The sequence below is a fragment of the Spermophilus citellus genome, assembly GCF_964194105.1.
Source record: "Spermophilus citellus genome assembly, chromosome: 4".
Taxonomy (NCBI): Eukaryota; Metazoa; Chordata; class Mammalia; order Rodentia; family Sciuridae; genus Spermophilus; species Spermophilus citellus.
The window spans coordinates 177,606,405-177,627,254 of record NC_138185.1 but is presented as its reverse complement, the minus strand read 5'-3'; the positions used below and the strand labels follow the sequence as shown (position 1 = coordinate 177,627,254).

At 36.0% G+C, this 20,850-nt stretch overlaps 1 protein-coding gene across 1 annotated transcript in view; it reads left to right on the top strand.

Moving 5' to 3' along the window:
- Window positions 1–2,301: 2,301 nt before the first annotated feature.
- The window catches only part of MIA2 (MIA SH3 domain ER export factor 2), a gene marked incomplete at its 5' end in the record, with an annotated part of 115,047 nt that continues 96,498 nt past the window's right edge, over window positions 2,302–20,850 (top strand). The window contains 4 exons of the mRNA XM_081291704.1: window positions 2,302–2,416; window positions 5,274–5,407; window positions 6,597–6,683; window positions 12,720–13,611. Of these exons, the coding sequence (XP_081147830.1) occupies window positions 2,302–2,416; window positions 5,274–5,407; window positions 6,597–6,683; window positions 12,720–13,611 (1,228 nt within the window). The remainder of the gene's footprint in view (window positions 2,417–5,273; window positions 5,408–6,596; window positions 6,684–12,719; window positions 13,612–20,850) is intronic.

Here is a 20,850-nt window from a genome sequence, read left to right as displayed (position 1 = left end):
CCAGAGCAGAGGTCGAGCAGAGCTTAAGTACACTTTTTGGGGAGGGCGGGGGGGGGGTTTGCATACATCACAACAAATCATCATGAGGCGCGGGAAAATTTTTTTTTTTTAAAGAGAGAGTGAGAGGGGGGCGGGGAGAGAGAGAGAGAGAGAGAGAGAGAATTTTTAATATTTATTTTTTAGTTCTCGGCGGACACAACATCTTTGTTGGTATGTGGTGCTGAGGATCGAACCCGGGCCACATGCATGCCAGGCGAGAGCGCTACCGCTTGAGCCACATCCCCAGCCCAGAGGCGCGGGAAAATTGAACAACAACTCTGAGACATGATTAGCACATTCATTGGTGGGAACAGGTCGGGCGGGGGTGATTGGTTACTCCTAAGGGGGGTGGGTACACATTTAAACTGATTGGTTCGGGCCCTAGGCTAAATGGCCAGTAGGGCGTTGTCTTAACTATCTCAGGAATTTCAGGTTCTGGGTGTAGCAGAGGAACTTTGCGATGCCCGGGTCTTTTACATGTTAATTTTGCAGTTTAGAATCAGCTTAGAAATTTTATCCTTACATTGTATCCTTTACCTGGTTCTGTGAGAGACTGTTAATCAACATTGTTCTATCATACTTTTAAATATCTTGTTAAATGATATTTAAATGATGATCTGAACACAAAATGAGATCATGTGCATTAAATAGAAGAGTGTGAGAGCATTTCTAGTAGGAGCAAATCTCTCTGGGCTGGTATTGTAAGCAAGAATTTTTCTCTACTCAAGTCTCCTTTAGGCCAATCAACACATGAATTTAAATTTTACCGGGTTCATATTGTTCTTAATTTAGAACATGATTAATTAGTCCTAAATTTAGTCTTAATGTTTTTAATATTGAATATATAACAAGGATAATTAGGCTATATGAATTACTAGATATTCTTGATTTAATATTGGACTTGGTAATATAAATTATGCTAATAAACTTGTGCCAAATTTTGAAGCTGAAAAACTTGATTCTTTTTTAGATGTCTTTGGCATCATTGCTTATAGATTTTCAAAGGTATTACCCGCTGGGTACATGGCACATGCCTGTAATCCCAGAGGCTGGGGAGGCTGAGGTAGGAGGATCATGAGTTCAAAGCCAGCCTCAGCAGTGGCGAGACGCTAAGTGACTTAGAGAGACCTTGTCTCTAAATAAAATACAAAATAGGGCTCAGGATGTGACTCAGTGTTTGAGTGCCCCTGAGATTTAATCCCCTGTACCAAAAAAAAAAAAAAAAGAACCCACTTCTTTTTGTTTGTGAATGTGTGCAAATGATCTGTGCTCTGTTGCCAGCGAAATAACCCACAGGCATCTACTTTTTAGATTCTTTCAGAGGATGTAAAAATCTTAGCTCTGAGAGATCAGGCTTTGTACCTATTATTGATTTTGAAAAACAAATACTTCCTTTTTTAGAACTTTGAAAGCAAAAGTCCTTCACGTTAGATTTCTCAGGTGCTGGGCATTTGTCTTAGTTCTGTCAAGCTTGATTCTTGGTGGTAAATCACCATGGTTACCAGTGTGAAGTATCACAATACCTAGGTTTAAATTTCTTCTCCATGCTATATGACATTGGGACTTAGAGTGTCTCTATGTGCCTAAATTCCCTCATATGCAAGTATGGAGATGATAATATTGCCTACCCAGTAGAGTTGGTATAGGTTAAATCAGATCATGTATCTACATACTTAAGATGGTACATGAAACAGTGAATAGTTACTACATTTTAAATATTACTCTTAGCTAAACACAGTTATAGTTTCATAGTAACACTGAAGAGCTTTTTAAAATATTAAAATAGAAATTTTTTTCAGATACTTTTCATTATATTGCTGTTTCTACTTAAAACTATATACTTTGTCTGTTGAGGCTGGGATTTTCATGTAGCAAATACTTGGTTTGTACTTGTTGACTAATCTACCCAAAGACTGTAACTGTTTTTGTGAAGGTCCGCTTGAGAACTGTCCTGTCAAATGTAAGGTACCTTTAAATGAGACTGTTGTACATGGGCTGCCTTTATGAGACATTAGTCCAACTACAATCCTCTGTTAATTATTAAGCCTTACGTATTATCTGGATACCACAGATTGAGAACACAGTGTTTACTCAAGTTAAACTTACACACAGATAGAAAAATGTAGCTATCAGGGGACTAAAAACCAAAAGATCTTTGCTGTTTAATGAAGACAGTAGAATATCTCCTGTTTTGGCTGGCTTGTCTACAACCTAAATAACTGGTTTAGATCTCATTTGGAATTCCTGGTTTCTTGTTTTAGCATGGCGGTACTTGCTGTTCACAGAATCCTTCTTTTGGTTATTTCACTGACAAAGTACCTGGAGGGTACAAAACTGCTGGCAGAACTTAAAAAATGTGGTGACGTGGAATGTGAAAGTAAGTTCATTTTTCTTTTCATTCTACTCTTAAATTGAGGCTCTGAAATCACATAAATGTTTTTTTGTGGGCATTTGTGATAAAAAATGAACCTTAATATAATTGTGAAATATTTGAATTATAAGTATAGCCCAGTATAAAAGAAAAATTCTGGAAGAAAAGCATTTTTTTTAATAATGTTTAATATAAGCATACAAAGGACAAATATCAGATTGATACAGAAGTATATCAGAGTTAAATAATATAAATCCATACCTCAAACACAAATTAATCAGTTCTTTTAAAAAGATAAATATAATTGATTTGAATAAAAAAGATATCAGGCCGTTGGATAGTTCTTTATTTATAAAATTTCTACTATTTAGTTTCTATTTCATATGATTCTCATAAATTTTCTAAAAAACTTTTTATTTCAAAAAATCTGTCTAAACTTTATCAAATATTAATCATTTCTGTATTTATTATATAAAAGTATTGAAGTAAATCTTACAATATAAATATAATTTTATACTATTAAATACCATTAAACTTTTTTGATTTACTGTGAGGAAAAATTAATTTCCATTTTATTGTTTGAGAACTTATTTTTTGTGTTATTAGCATTATGTTTAAAGTAAATGAATCCTCATATAGTATAGTTGCTGAAAATTCTTTCTTTCCAATATGTGATTTATGTCCAATTTGCAACATACATATTTTTAGCAGTGCAAAATATTATTAATGTAAACATGAATAATTTATAAGTAACATTTTTATGAGTAAACATTTTTCTCAAGCTTTGGGTAAATAATTTAATATGCAAAGAAGTATATTAAATAGCATATTATAATAATAAACCCTCTTCCCCTATTTATGCTGTAATATAACCCATTTTAGTATCCTTGGGGCCTGACAGAACATGAAAAAATTACACTCCAACATTTAGTAAGTTATAAGGTTATTTTAACTTTAATTGTATGGCTTTAAAATATTTAAAAATTTTACATGTTAGTATCATTATGATAGTTAATGCATGCACATTGCCTTGTATGATTCTAGCATATGTAGTTATGGTTCATAGTTACTGAGGGTCTATACTATGTGCTGGGTCTGGGGGGTAGGTGGTTGCCTACCCATATTCATTCTACTTAATGATAACAAGACATATCAATATAAAATAGCAAATAGTGATATAACACAATAAGAGTAATAGCCCTAAGTTTGTGGGGTTTTTTTTTGTTTTTGTTTTTTCAATGAGACAGAGAATTTTTTTTAACAGATTTTTTTTTTTTTTTTAAAGAGAGAGTGAGAGAGAGGGGGACAGAGAGAGAGAGAGAGAGAGAGAGAGAGAGAGAGAGAGAGAGAATTTTAATATTTATTTATTTTTTCTTAATTCTCGGCGGACACAACATCTTTGTATGTGGTGCTGAGGATCGAACCCGGGCCGCATGCATGCCAGGGGAGTGCACTACCGCTTGAGCCACATCCCCAGCCCCTTAAGTCTGTGTTTTAAAGTAATAGTAAGGAGATCTTTTTAAATAGGGAAGGGGGACTAGATCATGGATGTCCTTGAATACCAAGCCAAAACACCTGGGCTTGAGGGTGTGTGCTGTGGGAAGTGTATATAGGTTTTTGTGACCATAAATGACATAAAAGAATTAGCATTTGTAAATACATAGAATGATGAAGATCAGAGAAAGGGAAATCAGAATAGGCTAAATGATTAGGACTGCCTTGGAGAGGAATTAGGATATGAGTGAAGCATGTAGAGATAGAGAAGAATTTCTTTTCTTTCTTTCTTTTTTTTTTTAATATTTTTTAGTTGTTGATAGACTTTTATTTTATTTACTTATTTATACATGGTGCTGAGATTGAACCCAATGCTGCACACATACTAGGCAAGCACTCTACCACTGAGCCCCATTCCAGCCCCCTCTTTTTTTGTTTTTTGATTCAAGGATTAAACTCAGGTGCTTTGACACTGAGCCACATTCCCAGCCCTTTCAATTTTTAAAAAAATAATTTTTAGTAGTTGATGGACCTTTATTTATTTGTATGTGGTGCTGAGAATCAAACCCAGTGCATCACACATCCTAGGCAAGCGCGCTACCACTGAGCCACAACCCTAGCTCAATTTTTTATTTTGAGACAAGGTCTAGTTAAGTTGCTGAGGGTCTCCCTTAGCTGCTGAGGCTGGCATCAAACTTGTGATCCTTCTGCTTCAACCTCTGAGTTGCTGGGATTACAGGTGTATGTCACCATGGCCAGTTTGGGAGGGCTTCTAGGCTGATCCAAGAGCAGAAATAGAAGCTCAGAATAAGAAAGGTGGTGCTGCAGTGAAAGAAAGGGAGGGAGGGAGGGAATGTCAATGCACATCTGGCTCCACCAGAGTTGTATGACCAATTCTCTAAGCCTCAACTAAAGGCTCACTTGTTAGACCAAGATTTCTTTACAGACCTGTTTTGAGGATTTAATAAATAAAATGAAAGTGGTTATCATAATGTTTGGAAATATAGTAGGTACAAGAAAGAAAACTAACTTTCCTTTTCAGCAGATTGGATAATGGTAATGAAATATTCCAGGGACAACGGTTTTATAACCTTGATTGTAGCCCTAAGTCTGTGTTTTAAAGTAATAGGAAGGAGATCTTTTTAAATAGGGAAGGGGGACTAGATCATTGATGTCCTTGAATACCAAACCAAAATACCTGGGTTTGAGGCTATGTGCTGTGAGAGATGTATATAGGTTTTTGTGACCATAAATGACATAAAAGAATTAGCATTTGTAAATATATAGAATGGATTAGAGGAGAGCAAAATGGAAGAAGGAAAAATAACATTTTAATTTAAAGTATGTTTTTCTTTTTATGTTTACATAGCTTTAATAAGCAGAGTTGTAGCCATGAGAGATTACACAGGACCTGATTGCCTATTCCTGAACTTCACTAAGGGAGAAGAAATATCTGTTTATGTTAAACTTGCAGGACAAAGAGAAGATTTGTGGGCAGGAAGTGTAAGTAATCAGACTTATGAACTGAATACAGAATAAATAACCAACTTAGACAAGGATGCTTATTTTTTACCTTTAAAGGAACTCTGGGATTTCAAAGTATTGTAAAAATATTAAAAGCCCCTAACATTTAAACAAACAAAAGTGGTTATGTTCATTGGTGGTTCCAATATTTCCATAAAAGAGGCTTTTGGAAAGATAGTCTGATTGAGATGGAAGACAAAGAGAATGCCTTGAAATTATTTTTTGTATAACATGCATATATTTTAAACTTAGCTTTTATTTTTATTTGGGGAGACTTTAGGGGTGTTGTTGTAGATTATGGGGTGGGTAGGCAATTCCAGCTATCTGTTAGTGTTGCCATGTCAAGTTGGGGAGGGACTGGAAAGTTTTAGTTAATGGGATTATCTTGTTTTTCTAAACAAAGGGTTGAGTTGTTTTTGAAAAGATCATGAGAAAGGTTGGTAGCTTAGGGAAGCAAGGTTCATGTGTTTTTATGAAAAATAAAATAATAACTGGGAGACACTTTTATTGTAACAGTGCTGGATTAGAGGACCAAAGCAAGTAAGTTTTTTTATTTGGCGCAAACTCTTAGTACACTGACATTTCTAGAAGGGCAACATCTTGCATGTGCTTGAGCCAGGTTAAGAGAATCTCTGTTACCAAGTCAATCCCAGGGAAGTTGAATTGGACTAAATCTTATCTTGATGACTCCTGGGCCTTTACTATTTTAATGAATCTATCTGTGGCTCTTCCCTGAGCATTACATCTTGAAAATGTTGACTATGTCACAGCTCTGTCTACCATGGCTATTGCCGCCACTGCCTTGCCTTTTTATATTCCATATCTACTAGTGTAAGTCTATGGTTGACCTGTTCAACAAGATCATTAAAGAACAGAGGGAGAGAATGAAAGAGAGAGAGAGAGGAGGAGAGTATGATTATATGGTGTAGTTTTTGTTTGAAACAGTAGAATTTTAGAGTTTGGCTCAGTATGTTCTTAAATTAATGTTATTCTTTTGAATAATAAAAGAATATGGTTTTACTCATTTTTTTAGATGGTATTTGATAGCCAATTAATGTTTTGTGATTTGACTTAGATAAAAGCCAAGGACATGGTATAAAATCAGACTCAATAGTTATTATTGCTTTGATCACTCTTCCTTGGTAATTTTTGTTCTTCATTTTGATAGAAAGGAAAGAACTTTGGGTTTTTTCCCAGAGATGCAGTCCAGATTGAAGAGGTATTCATATCTGAAGAGGTTGAAATATCAACTAAAGTGAGTAAATTCATTCTCAGCTATGAATTGAATTTAAAATTTCTTGGCCAAAACAGTTTTTCTTGTACAAGTGTCCATTGATTGTGTATCTCATATAGTAAATGTATAAAATAGTTGGTCTGTGGACTTACCTTAGGAAGAGTTCGATGATATGAGTAAAATTAGGTAAGACAAAATTGATGATAAAGATTCTGCTTTTAGAACAATTCATAGGTGATAGTTAAAAGCATGAATTCTAGAGATGGATTGAATTTAAAGCCTGACTCAGATACTTACTAGTTATTTGGCTCTCCCTGTCTCAATTTCTTCATCTGCAACAGGGGAGTGATGAGTATAACATAGTGCTTCCTCAAATTTATTGAGGAATACATGATCATATATAAAAAGTACATAGACACTTAGTAAGTACTGTATAGGTGTTAGAGACAATTACTTAATACTCCTGTGCTACTAGGACCAGAGTTTATTTCCCACCATATTCCCTAGGTCTCAAATTTGTACCTCTTTTGCTGTTGGAGTTTTAAATGAATTATTAATGTTGATCTTAATAATAATAAAGGGACTCAGAAAGTAACTTTAAAAAATTTTGTTTTAGTTGTAGATGGGACACTATATCTTTATTTTTATTTATTTATTTTTATGTGGTGCTGGGGATTGAACCCAGTGCCTTACATGGGCCAGGCAAGTGCTTTACCAGTGGGCTACAACCTCAGCCCAGAAAGTAACTTTTTAATATATGAACATGATTAGCCCATTTAATTCAGATTTCAGGTTTGGCCAATTTATTGCAAATAAGGTCAGTGTGATGTGAGCCTATCTAGTTAAACCAATTATCTATTGTCTGGCTTTTTCCCAACACAAACTCAGGGATTAACTGTCCATTTATTGTATAATAATTGGTCCTGTCAGTTCTATTACTATAATGTGTCTGCAGCACACTGTCTTCTGCTAATTTCTGCTCTCCCTATAGCACTAATCCAAGGCATCATCCTCACTTGATTGAAATGCTACCATACCATTCTAACTTTTCTTGCCTCTTCTTTTGCCTTCTTCTAATCCATTCTCTAATGATCATATAAAAACAAACACACACACACACACACACACACACACACACACAAAATGAGATGTTTACATGTTCTGTCATTGCCCCCTGCCCTCCTCTCTCTTTCAGATTCCTGCTTACTGCCATTCCTCTCATTCACCATTCTCCTGATCTAACAGGCCTTTGGATCATTCTTAGAGCATGAAAAGCTCAGGGACCCAAATAGGTTTTTTTCTTTTTTGTTTGAATGCTTTCTCCAAATTCTTCACCTTGCTAGTTCCTTTATATCCTTTAGGTCACAGTTTAAACATCATTAAAGTTTTCTGCCTCCCAATGTGGGGAAAAAGGCACACTCATACATTGCTGGTGGGACTGCAAACCGGTGCAGCCAATATGGAAAGCAGTATGGAGATTCCTTGGAAAACTGGGAATGGAATTACCCTTTGACCCAGCTATCCCTCTCCTTGGTCTATACCCAAAGGACTTAAAAACAGCACACTACAGGGACACAGCCACATCAATGTTTATAGCAGCACAATTCACAATAGCTAAACTGTGGAACCAACCTAGATGCCCCTCAGTGGATGAATGGATTAAAAAATGTGGTGTATATACACAATGGAATGTTACTCAGCAATAAAAGAGAATAAAATCACGACACTTGCAGGTAAATGGATGGCATTGGGGAAAATAGTGCTAAGTGAAGTTAGCCAATCCCCAAAAAAACAAATGCTGGATGTTTTCTCTGATATAAGGTGACTGATCCATAATGGGGTAAGGAGAGAGGGAGCATGGGAGGAATAGACAAACTCTAAATAGGGCAGAGGAGTGGGAGGAAAAGGGAGGGGAGTAGGGGGTTAGCAATGATGGTGGAATGTGATAGACATCATTATCCAAAGTGCATGTGTGAAGACATGAATTGGTGTGAACATACTTTATATACAACCAGAGATATGAAAAATTGTGCTCTATATGTGTAATAAGAATTATAATGCATTCCACTGTCATGTATTTTAAAAATAAAATCAATTAAATATATTTTTTAAAAAGTTTTCTGCCTCCCAGAAAACTTTTAGGATAATAGGCACATACCTGGATTGTGATGGTAACAACAGTATATTCATTTGTTCCAACAGAAAAATACATAAGGTAATTCTGTGCAACTTTTTGATAGTCTTCCATACAGCTGGGGGGGAAAGTATGCTGAGTTTACAAAAACAAACAACAACAAAATCTTCAGAGAGGCTTTCTATGATGATTCTAAAGGAATTATTCCTTAAGTGCTTTTTTTTTTTTTTTTTTTTTTTTTTAATACTGGGGATCAAACCTGCTTAACCATCCCTGGATATTTTTATATTTTATTTAGAGACAGGGTCTTGCTAAATTGCTGAGACAGGCTTTGAACTCCTGATCCTCCTGCCTCTGCCTCCCGATCCACTGGGATTACAGGAATTCTTGCTTCTTAATGATATCACCGGTTATCATTATTGTGACAAGTTCTGTTCCCTCACATGTTGAAGTGTAACATTAGAGAAGCATGCCGAGGCAAACATATGAAACAGGGTTTATTTAAAAAGGGGTTAACATAGACTTCTCCCAGGAAGGAGAAGGGGGCCATAGCTGGTATCCTGGTATCCCAAGAAGTGAAAAGTGTTCTGCCTTTTTTATAGGTTTTAGGCTGTTGTTCTCCTGCTCTCTTCCCCTTATCTCTCTCCTTCTTGACTAGGCCCAGGAGAAGCTCAGTGGGATGGCCAAAAGGTGGAAAGCAGATGGGTTGGAGTGATCTGGGCAGGAAGGGGGCATAATTAACAACTCCCTGTAGGGAGGGACAGGTTACCTTAGCAACAGGTTGGAGCAAGGGCAGGTTATCATGATAATAAAGGTGGAGAAAGTACTCTGAAGGAATTAACATCTCAATTCTTCATTCTCTGGATCCAACCCTTGCCTTTCTGCCTATCTAATTTTGGCTTTTTGGCTTCATTAATGTGATTTTCTTTCATGGCACTAATTGCAATTTACAACTACCTTTTTTTTTTTTTTAATTGCTTACTGTAGAACCCTAACATCTAGCATGGTAGCATAATAAAAGAAAAGGGCCTGGATTCTTTTGTTTTGTTTTGTTGAGATTGTGACCTGCTGTGTTGCCCAGGCTGGTCTTGAACTCCTGATCCCTTTTTCTCAGCCTCCTGAATAGCCAGATTACAGGCACCCACTAACATGCCCACCTCACCCAGATTCTTGTATCAAATTCCCTAGGAAACAGACACTGAGGCATGTTTTCTGAGGAGTACCGTTGGGCACAGTACTTGTAAGGCAACAAAAGGAAAACAGAATTGGGCTGACAGAAGCTGAAAAGTCATGCAGTTAAAATAAAGGTAGCCTTGGATTCCATAAGGAGCTCTGAGGTTAGAGTTATCCTGAACATAAATAAGAGCATTGGGCCATCTACCCTTATAATACTGCAGCAGAAGTAACTTTTTCTGGAATAGTTTAACTTTGAGCTGGGTGAGGCTAATATGTACTGGAGACAGTTACTATTCGAAACACTTGACTCATTTAATACTTAAAATACTCTTGTAAGGAAGAGGACTATCACTGTTCCCATCTTACAGATCAGGAGAAGGAGGCATAAAAAGGTCATAATTCATCCAAGGTCGCAGAGCTAATAGATGACAAGATCCAATGTCTGTTCTTAGTCACCTACTATTCTGTAGTGTCAAACATATATTATAAAATTGCAATTCTGAAGTTTTTTCCTCAAAAATCTAAACTTTATCCTCATTTTATAATGGTAATAGCCAAAGAGGAGCCCACACCACTATTTCTAAATTTCAGGTTTTTAAAAAATGACTTCTTAATTTTTTTTCCTTTATGATTTTGTTGCTCTGTGAGATAAGCAAATAAAGCCTCACTGTCATTGGTTATATGTAAAAGCCGAATAAGGACATCTGAATGTTTTAGTACAGCTTTTAACTAGGGCTTCATACTTCAGCATCACAGGTCTATCTAAGCTGTGATAATATGCAGTAAAATTCCCTAGGTCTCGTCTGTTCTTGCTGCTGTACCAGAATACCAGAGATTGGGAAACTTTTTAAAAAAATTTTTTTAGTTATAGATGAACACAATACCTTTATTTAATATATTTATTTTTATTTGGTGCTGAGGATCGAACCCAGTGCCTCCCACGTGCTAGGCAAGCATTCTACCACTGAGCCACAACCCCAGCCTGAGACTAGGAAACTTTTAAAGGGAAGAAATTTATTTTTCACAGTTCTAAAAACCAGGAGGGAATGCAAATCAAAACCACCCTAAGATACCATCTCACTCCAGTAAGATTGGCAGCCATTAAGAAGTCCAACAACAACAAGTGCTGGCGAGGATGCGGGGAAATGGGTACACTTGTTCATTGTTGGTGGGACTGCAAAATGGTGCAGCCAATTTGGAAAGCAGTATGGAGATTTCTTGGAAAGCTGAGAATGGAACCACCATTTGACCCAGCTATTCCCCTTCTCGGTCTATTCCCTAAAGACCTAACAAGAGCATGCTACAGGGACATTGCTACATCGATGTTCATAGCAGCACAATTCACGATAGCAAGATTGTGGAACCAACCTAGAAGCCCTTCAATAGATGAATGGATTAAAAAAATGTGGCATTTATACACAATGGAGTATTACTCTGCAATAAGAAATGACAAAATCATAGAATTTGGAGGGAAATGGATGGCATTAGAGCAGATTATGCTAAGCGAAGCTAGCCAATCCTTAAAAAACAAATGCCAAATGTCTCCTTTGATATAAGGGGAGTAACCAAGGACAGGGTAGAGAAGAAGAGCTTGAGAAGAAGATTAACATTAAACAGGGATGATAGGCGGGAGGGAAAGGGAGTGAGAAGGGAGATTGCATGGAACTGGAAGGTGAGCCTCAGGGTTATACACAATTACATATAAGAGGAAAGGAGGGGTAGGAGAAAAATTATATAAGTGGAAGAAACGATTTATAGTAGAGGGGGTGGAAAGAGAGAAGGGGAGGGGAGGGGAGGGGAGGGGAGGGGGGATAGTGGAGAATGGGATAGACAGCAGAATACATCAGTCACTAGAAAGGCAATTTGTAAATCAATGGTAATGTAACTGATGTGACACAGCAATCTGTATACGGGGTAAAAATGGGAGTTCATAACCCACTTGAATCAATCTGTGAAATATGGTATATTAAGAACTATGTAATGTTTTGAACAACCAACAATAAAATAATTAAAAAAAAAAAACCAGGAGGAAGTCCAATATCAAGAGACCCGCATCTGGTGAGGGTTTTCTTTCTGCATCATTCCATGGTGGCAGGTGAGAGGATGAGAGAGGACATGAGAGAGCAAGAAGGGGTTGAGTTCATACTTCAGAGAAGGAAGTCACTCCTGGGATACATGGTAGGATGAATACACTCCTACCATAGCAAAATTTATCCATTCTCTCTGCTCTCATGGTCTAATTACTTCTCTTTTGGTCCCATATCCTAACACTGTTGCATTGAGAATTAAATTTCCACCACAGGCTTTTTGGTGAATACATTTAAACCATAGCAGTCTCTCATATCACCACACAGACACATGTATCCTCTCAGTATAATCTTCAGATGTGCAATATTTTGTGGATCTGCATGCCTTTTCTTCAAGAGCTTATTTATAGAATATACTTGAAGCATTGATTCTCTCTTCTTCTCAACTATTTAATAACTCAGAAACTGTAATGTAAAAGGATTTTCATTATAAAAAGAGAAAAGAAAGAAAAAACTGGATTTTCTTTTAGGTTTATATTATTAACCTTTAGAAGTCAGTTGTGATGTGTTTGAGATTAGAAGATCTGATTTTAGTTTTTGCTCTGAAGTTGAGCTTATTGTTTTGTCTTGGGAAAATCATAGTCATCCTTTTTAAATGGTACAGAGAGAATGAGGAGCTTTAGTACATTTATGTGAAATGCAATTTTTTTTTTCTTTTAGGAATCTGACTTTCTTTGTCTCCTTGGAGTAAGTTACATATTTGAAAATAAAGATAGGGAGTTTAACAGTCACAGTGGTGAAAATATGTATCCATATGAAGAAGAGCAAAAATATAGTATATATGGAAGTGATTTCCAGATAGAATCTGAATTTTATGCAATTTCTGAAGGCCAATTTCCCACATCAAAGTCTTCTGAAGATATTAGAAATGACTGGGAAGAAGCCAAAAGTGGAAGTGTGAAACAGGATCACGTTCCAGAAGTGGATCATATCTCATCACCCTTAACTGAAGTACAAGGATGGTTTGGACTGAGAAAGGAACATGGTGAAGAAAAGGCTCTTGAATCAGTCATTGAACCTGTGCAAGGAAGCTCATTTCAAAGTAGAAAAATAACAGTGGAAGATGAAAATAACCTAGAGGAATTAAATAATGGTGAGCCCCGAACTGAACATAAGCGAGAATCTGAATCAGAATTTGATTCAGTACCAAAGGAACAGTTGGCACTAGCACTGGAGTCAGAGCATGTACTCAAACCCCAAGCCAATGGTTGGTTTGGTGGTGAATTTACAAGTAAATCTGATCACAATAATGAACAGGAAATAAAAATGATAAAAACTATGGAAACAGAGGATCAAATAGATAAGGAAAAAGTCTTAGAGAAAACAGATGATTCTTACACCATAGCATATTTTACAAAGTTATTCTATAATTTTGATAACCCTTGGAGCTTCCAGAACATTCCAAAGGAAACAGAGTTGCCATTTCCCAAACAGATACTGGATCAAAGTAATATGGTTGAAAATAATGAAAGAGAAGAATTTTCTGGAGAAAATGATCCTATAGATAATATGAAAGATCTCACAATGTTGAAAAACAGATATTATCAATCAGGTTGGTATGAAGATATTTATAATTTATTCATTAACATAATTTTTTTTATTTTAATTTTTTTAGTTGTAGATGGGCACAGTACCTTAATTTTATTTATTTTTATATATTGCTGAGGATGTGCTAGGCAAGCACTCTCTCACTGAGCCACAATCCCAGCCTGACATAATTTTTTTCAACATTTATTTTTTAGTTGTAGTTGGTCAGAAAACCTTTATTTTATTTATTTACTTTTATGTGGTGCTGAGGATCGAATCCAGGGCCTCACACATGCTAAGCACTCACTCTACCACTGAGCCATAATCCCAGCCCCACAATTTATTTAAGTACAAAGTGGATAAAAAACAGTCCAGGAAACCATGTTGTTCAAAATATTCAATAATTAGCACCAACCACTCTTTTTTTTTCTTTTTTTTAGAGAGAGAGAGAGAGAGAATTTTAATATTTATTTTTTATTTTTTTTTGGCGGACACAACATTGTTGTTTGTATGTGGTGCTGAGGATCAAACCCGAGCCGCACGCATGCCAGGCAAGCGCGCTACCGCTTGAGCCACATCCCCAGCCCTACCAACCACTCTTTTATAAATTTCTAGTTTACTGTGGAACTTAGATTATAATCTTATAAGGCAAAATCCCATGGGAAAAAGAATAATTGGAGAAATATTGATGTTCTAAGAAGATCCTAAGGTATTTTATAGAAACTTTATTATCAAATTGATATATGTAAATAGGTTTAAATTTTTAAATAGCACTAAGCCATTTTTTAAAAGCAATTTATTTCATATTCTTATTTCCTGAATTCTCCAAGTGCCATGGGGGGGTCCTCAGATCTTTTCAAGAGTTCCAAAAGGAGGCTTTACGTGTGTTCATAAGCCATTCTGTTGTTGTCACAATGGGGCAGTTATATCAGGTTCTCTCTGACTTCAGCTCTCACCAGATGACTCTCCATGACCCTAAACCCTTTGAAGGAATCAAAACTGTTGTGTTTCTGGTCATCTCAGGAAGCTGGGTTTCTGTCTACGGGGAGATAACCCACAGTACATGGGCCTCCAAAGTGATTTGTGTACTATGGGTTAGCTTCTGACCTTTCCCCTCTGATCTCATAAATTGAGATCAAAAGTCAGAAAGGGAGCATCTACTTGATCAGTCCTCCTCCTCTCTACCAAGATCCTCCTTCTGCCCTTTATCCTTTGCCACCTTAAGGCAACTTTAGATTCTTGGAGCCAGGACAATTGCAAATCTCCATCTCAGAAGGAGCTGTTCCTTCACATTTGCTTGTCTGCAAGATCAATTTGAGTGCTTTTTCCTGATACAAGAACTGGGTGTCCTAAAGGCATATAGAAATTTGTATAGGAACGGGATTCCAGTGAAAAGTTTGCTTTGATTGTTCTCTTGGGCTCATTGAAAATCTTAGGACTGAGATTCTGTGGAGCACAATATAACGTAAGGGTCCAAGTAATAAATAAGACAAATTGAGCCTTAAAAGAAGTGAAATTATTTGTAAGATGAAAAAAAAAAAAAAGCAATTTCTATTGCTTCTATTCCAATCCCACCTTTGTTCCAGAAAAAATAATTTGTTTTTTTTAAACATTTTTTTTTGGAAGTGGTTGGAAACAATACTTTTATTTTATTTATTTATTTTTATGTGGTGCTGAGGATCGAACCCAGGGCCTTGCCTGTGCTAGATGAGCGCTCTACCACTGAGCCACAATACCAGCCCCAATAATTTGTTTTTGATGTTTTAAAAATCAAATCTTTTTAGTATTTTTCTTTAGTTTTCTAAATATAATCTTTATATTATTCTGTTTTTATTAATCTATTTTATACAAAGTCTTTTGACTTCCTGTTCTGATAAATGAAGATTTTTGCTTATTTATACTCATTTTTTATTTATTTATTTTTATTTTTTAAGAGAGAGAGCGAGAGAGAGAATTTTTTAATATTTATTTTTTAGTTCTCGGTGGACACAACATCTTTTTTTTGTATGTGGTGCTGAGGATCGAACCCGGGCAGCACACATGCCAGGCGAGCACGCTACCGCTTGAGCCACATCTCCAGCCCCAATATACTCAGTTTTTAGACTTTCGCAGTATAACCATATTTGAAAGGTTTTCTTAGAAACCTAAGCTAAGGGAAACTTCAGTAATTCAAAATAGTCTTGATTTTTTTATTTTTTAAAAATTTTTATATCAGGGATTGAACTTAGGGGTACTCAACTACTGAGCCACATCCCTAGCCCTTTATATTATTTTGAGACAGTGTCTTGCTCATTTGCTTAGGGCCTCACTAATTTGCTGATGCTGACTTTGAACTTGTGATTCTCCTGCCTCAGCCTCCCCAGCTATTGGGATTATAGCATGCACCACTGTGCTGTGCCTTGATTTTTAAATTATATTTTATTCTAGATCAGTAGTAATGCTTTGTTTTGTTTTACCTAAGAAGCATATTTTAAAAAGGGTTTTCTCTAAGTGTTCAGGTAATAAGGAATTTTTAAGCATAAATAAGGTAAAATGTTTTCAACTTTCTCCTTCAAATCTCTCAATTCTGGAAGTTTATCAGAGGGCAATAAGAGAGTGTGAATATCACAGGACACTTCCAGATTTAGATGTCCTGGTATCTAGTAACTCTTTTGATTAGAAAGGATTGTGTTATGTGACTTCTCTACATCTCCATTCTGATCTCTCTGTAATGGACAGATTAGAAACTCAGCAAATATTTACCAGTAATACAGAAATGATAACCCTTTCAGAAGAGGCCAACAGTGTTGCAAATTCAGGAAGAATTTTCCTAAATTTCCAAAATTATATGTCATGTCTTTATATTTCCCCAAATTTTAGCTCTGTGCTTGACCAGCATCCTCAACCAGCATACAGGGAGATTATTAACTTGTTTTCCAAGTTAGAAAGGCACATGACTAAAAACATTAGAGACTTAGATGGTCAAAAGTGATTGAAGGGCTGGGGATGTGGCTCAAGCGGTAGCGTGCTTGCCTGGCATGTGTGCGGCCCGGGTTCGATCCTCAGCACCACATATACAACATCTTCCGCCAATAACTAAACAACAAATATTAAAAAATTCTCTCTCTCTCTCTTAAAAAAAAAAGTGATTGAAAAGTAAATTCCCTTGTATCAAACTTGACATATTCTAAAGGAATATGTGTGAAAAAGCAGATCAGAGTCATTGGAAAGAAGAGAGAGTACAAGAAAACAAAACAATATCAGGTCCAGAAATATAGAAGATTCAAAACATTAATGTATAAACATATTTTAGACATAATTATATGATTTCAGGGCATCCTCAAAATAATTTTATTTATTTATCATACAGAATGATATTGGGAGAATTTCTAAGCATGAAAAAGCCTGATGAGTAGTCAAATGAGAATAGGGTATTCATGCAATTATAACTAGTTTTGAGGGATTTTCATGAAAATATTCAGAAATTCTTTTAAGGTTCAGATAGAAGATATATAATATATAAACAAAGTGGGTTATTCCAAAACATTACATTATTAAGTAAATGAAAAGGAACTTGGGCTTGAATAAAAATTAAAAAAAAAAATAGAATCCTAAAGGAGGAATTTAGATTAAAACCACAGGCCCTATTTTCTGGATATTGAAAAAAGCTAAAACAGCCAGTCTTTTCAGATCATTTCAACAACTGTTTTAGGGAATAACAGATGAAACTTGCTTTAATTGGAAAAATTGCATAAGAAAATGGAATCAGATCCTAAATCAATATTTTTGAAAGGCAGAGACTTGAGATAATGATATTACAGAAACACCATGCTGGTATAGATATTTATAAGAGAAAGCAGGGAATTTTTTTGTATTACAACATTAATGCCTATTTTACAAAGGGACTCCAACTGAGTTTATTTAAAGGACATTTCAAAGAACTGTTAAATATCAAAAATTATTATTTTGGGGGCTGGGGTTGTGGTTCAGTGGTAGAGTACTCGCCTAGCACACCTGAGGCACTGGGTTCGATTCTCAGCATCTCATAAAAATAAAATAAAGTTATTGTGTCCACCTACAACTAAAATATATTTTTAAAAAATCATTTTGTTTGACTTAAAATTGTGTCACGAATTATAAGGAAATTGCATGTCTGAATCTAATGTATATTTTAAAGTCAGTTTAAGTTATGAAAAATTATATCTCGGGCTGGGGATGTGGCTCAAGTGGTAGCGCGCTCGTCTGGCATGCGTGCGGCCCGGGTTCGATCCTCAGCACCACATACCAACCAAGATGTTGTGTCCGCCGAGAACTAAAAAATAAATATCAAAAATTCTCTCTCTCTCTCTCTCTCTCTCTCTCCTCTCTCACTCTCTCTTTAAAAAAAAAAAAAAAAGAAAAATTATATCTCAAAATTATAATTAAATATAAAAATGCTATAAGAAGTATCCATTTTTCTTAATATATATTTATTTCAAATGCAGTTTAAAACAGTATTTTGAAAAAATCAATATAGACTCATATAAATTTGAATATAAATAGTCCTTTTTCCCTAATTAAAAAAAAAATTTTTTTATTTTACTGGGGATTGAACCCAGGTACATTTAACCACCGAGCCACATCCACAGCCTTTTTAAAAGTGTTTTATTTTTTTATGGTTCTGAGGATTGAACCCAGGGCCTTGTACGTGCCAGGCAAGCACTCTTTTTTTACAACTGAATTATATCCCCAGCCTTATTTTGAGACAGGGTCTCACTAAGTCCTTAGGGCCTTGCTAAATTGAAGAGGCTGGGCTTCAATTTGTAATCCTCTGGCCTCAGCCTCCTGAGTCCCTGGGATTATAGGTGAACACCACTGCACCCAGCTTCCTAAGTATTGTTGAAGATCGCTATTTTGATCCCTGTATTTACAACAATTTTAGGATATTCAGACTTTGGTTGCTGCAGTCATAGCATTTTCCAGGCTGAGGTAAGAGGGTGCCTCAAGTCCAGGAGTTTGAGACCAGCCTGAACAACAGAGCAAGATGCCCACTCAAACAAAACAAAACAAAATGCCCTGGGTTTGAGCCAGGCATGGTGGCTGTTTTAGTCAGCTTTTTGCTGCTATGACTAAAGGACCTGACCAGCACAATTATAGAGGACAAAAGTTTATTTGAGGGCTTGTAGTTTCAGAGGTCTTAGTCCTTGGAAAGACGGCTCCATTCCTGGAGGCTGAACATCATGGTGGGAGAGAGTGGCAGAGGGGAGCAGCTTATTTCATCAGGAAGCAGAGAGAGTCTCCACTCTCAAGATATAAAATATATACCCCATAGCCACATGCTATCACCTCAGTTACCATTCAGTTAATTCCTATCAGAGGATTAAATCAGACTCTTACAACCCAGTAATTTCTACTCTGAACCTTCTTGTATTGTCTCACATGTGAGCTTTTGGGGGACACCTCACATCCAAACCATAACAGTGGCACATGTCTATCATCCTAGCTACTCCAGAGGCAAAGGCAGGAGGATTGTAAATTCAAGGCCAGCCTCAGCAATTTAACAAGCTTCCATCTCAAAAAAAAAAAAAAAAAAAAAAAAGAAGAGGAAGAAAAGGGTTGGGGTTGGGGTTCAGTGATACAACTGGGAGCCCTCAGGAGGCCCTAGGTTCAATACCTAGCACCATAAACAACAACAAAGTCAAAACATAAATCAAACAAATAAAAGTATTGGCTTAATTGTTCTTTACTACTAACTTCCACAAGTGATATTATTAAATGACTGATATGTGTTTCTTCATTTGGGACTTTCATCTTTTATTAAACAATGCTAAATGAGTGACAGCATCAAAGTGTTAAGAATTATTAAGGGAGGGCTGAGGTTGTGGCTCAGTGGTAGAGTGCTTGCCTAGCACCTAGCATCCTCAGCACTATATAAAAATGAATAAGTAAATAAAGGTATTGTGTCCAACTACTACTATATATATTTGTTAACTCAAAGACCAGAATTAGACATTGAATATTCATTTACTACTTAGTTGCTTTCAGGCCTATACTGATACTTTTTTTTTTTTTAATCCTTGTCTTAAAAAGTCAAAGTAACTGAGAAGTAGATTTCACAGATCACTTGAAATCTATACTTCGGATAGGGCTATTAGAACTGAAACCCATACACAACTTGTTTCATTATACTCAATTCAATCAAGTGATCAGATTAAACTACATTTGAAAATTTAATGGATTATCTTTTCTTTCCTTTTTTTTTTTTTTCTTTTTTAAATTCAATTTTGCAGCAGTGGGGATTGAACCTGGGAATATTTACCACTGTGTTATCCCTCATCCCTTTTTAGATTTTATTTTGAGACAAGAGCTCACTAAATTGCCCAGGCTCATCTAAAACTTGTATACTTCTGCCTCACCCTTCCAAGTTGCTGGGATTATAGGTGTGTGCCACAAACACAGCATCAGGTCAAATTGAACTTTTTAAAAGTAAATTGATGGCTATTTTGAACTGACATGGACATAATTATATGATACAATATTACAAACATGGCAACTTTTGATCTAGAGATGGGTCAAATTTGAAATTTTAAAAGTAATTTTGGGAAAGGTAATACTTTTTAAATGAAGGTTGAGAGATATGAATAAGTATTCTAAAGTTGAATTCAGGCATATTATAGTTCATTTAAAGATGTAATTTGTAGCATAAAAGCATAAAAGTCAGGATTATTTTATTTAATCCTGTATAAGCATTGTTTAATTGCAATATTTTCCCTTAAGTAATAATTATTTTATCATTTGGATAACATGGATTTTTATCTAATAGTGCAGATTTACCTGCTTTCTGTAAAAACAAAGAAACAAACAAAAAATAGGAGATATATTTGATTGCGGGATTTAAAAAGCTGTTAAAAACCTGGGTATGGTGGCATATGCCTATAATCCCAGCAACTTGGGAAGCTAAGGAAGGATGATCACAAGTTTCAAATTAGCCTCAACAATTTAGCAAGGCCCTAAGCAATTTAGTGAGACCCTGCCTCAAAATAAAAAATAAAAAGGGTTGACTATAGCTCAGTGGTAAAGGGCCTCTGGGTTAAATCTCAAGTACTCCCCACCAGAAAGAAAAAGTTGAGTGTCAACATAAAGTAGCGGGCTGGGGATGTGGCTCAAGCGGTAGTGCACTCCCCTGGCATGCATGCGGCCCGGGTTCGATCTTCAGCACCACATACCAACAAAGATGTTGTGTCCGCCGAGAACTGAAAATAAATATTAAAAATTCTCTCTCTCTCTCTCTCTCTCTCTCTCTCTC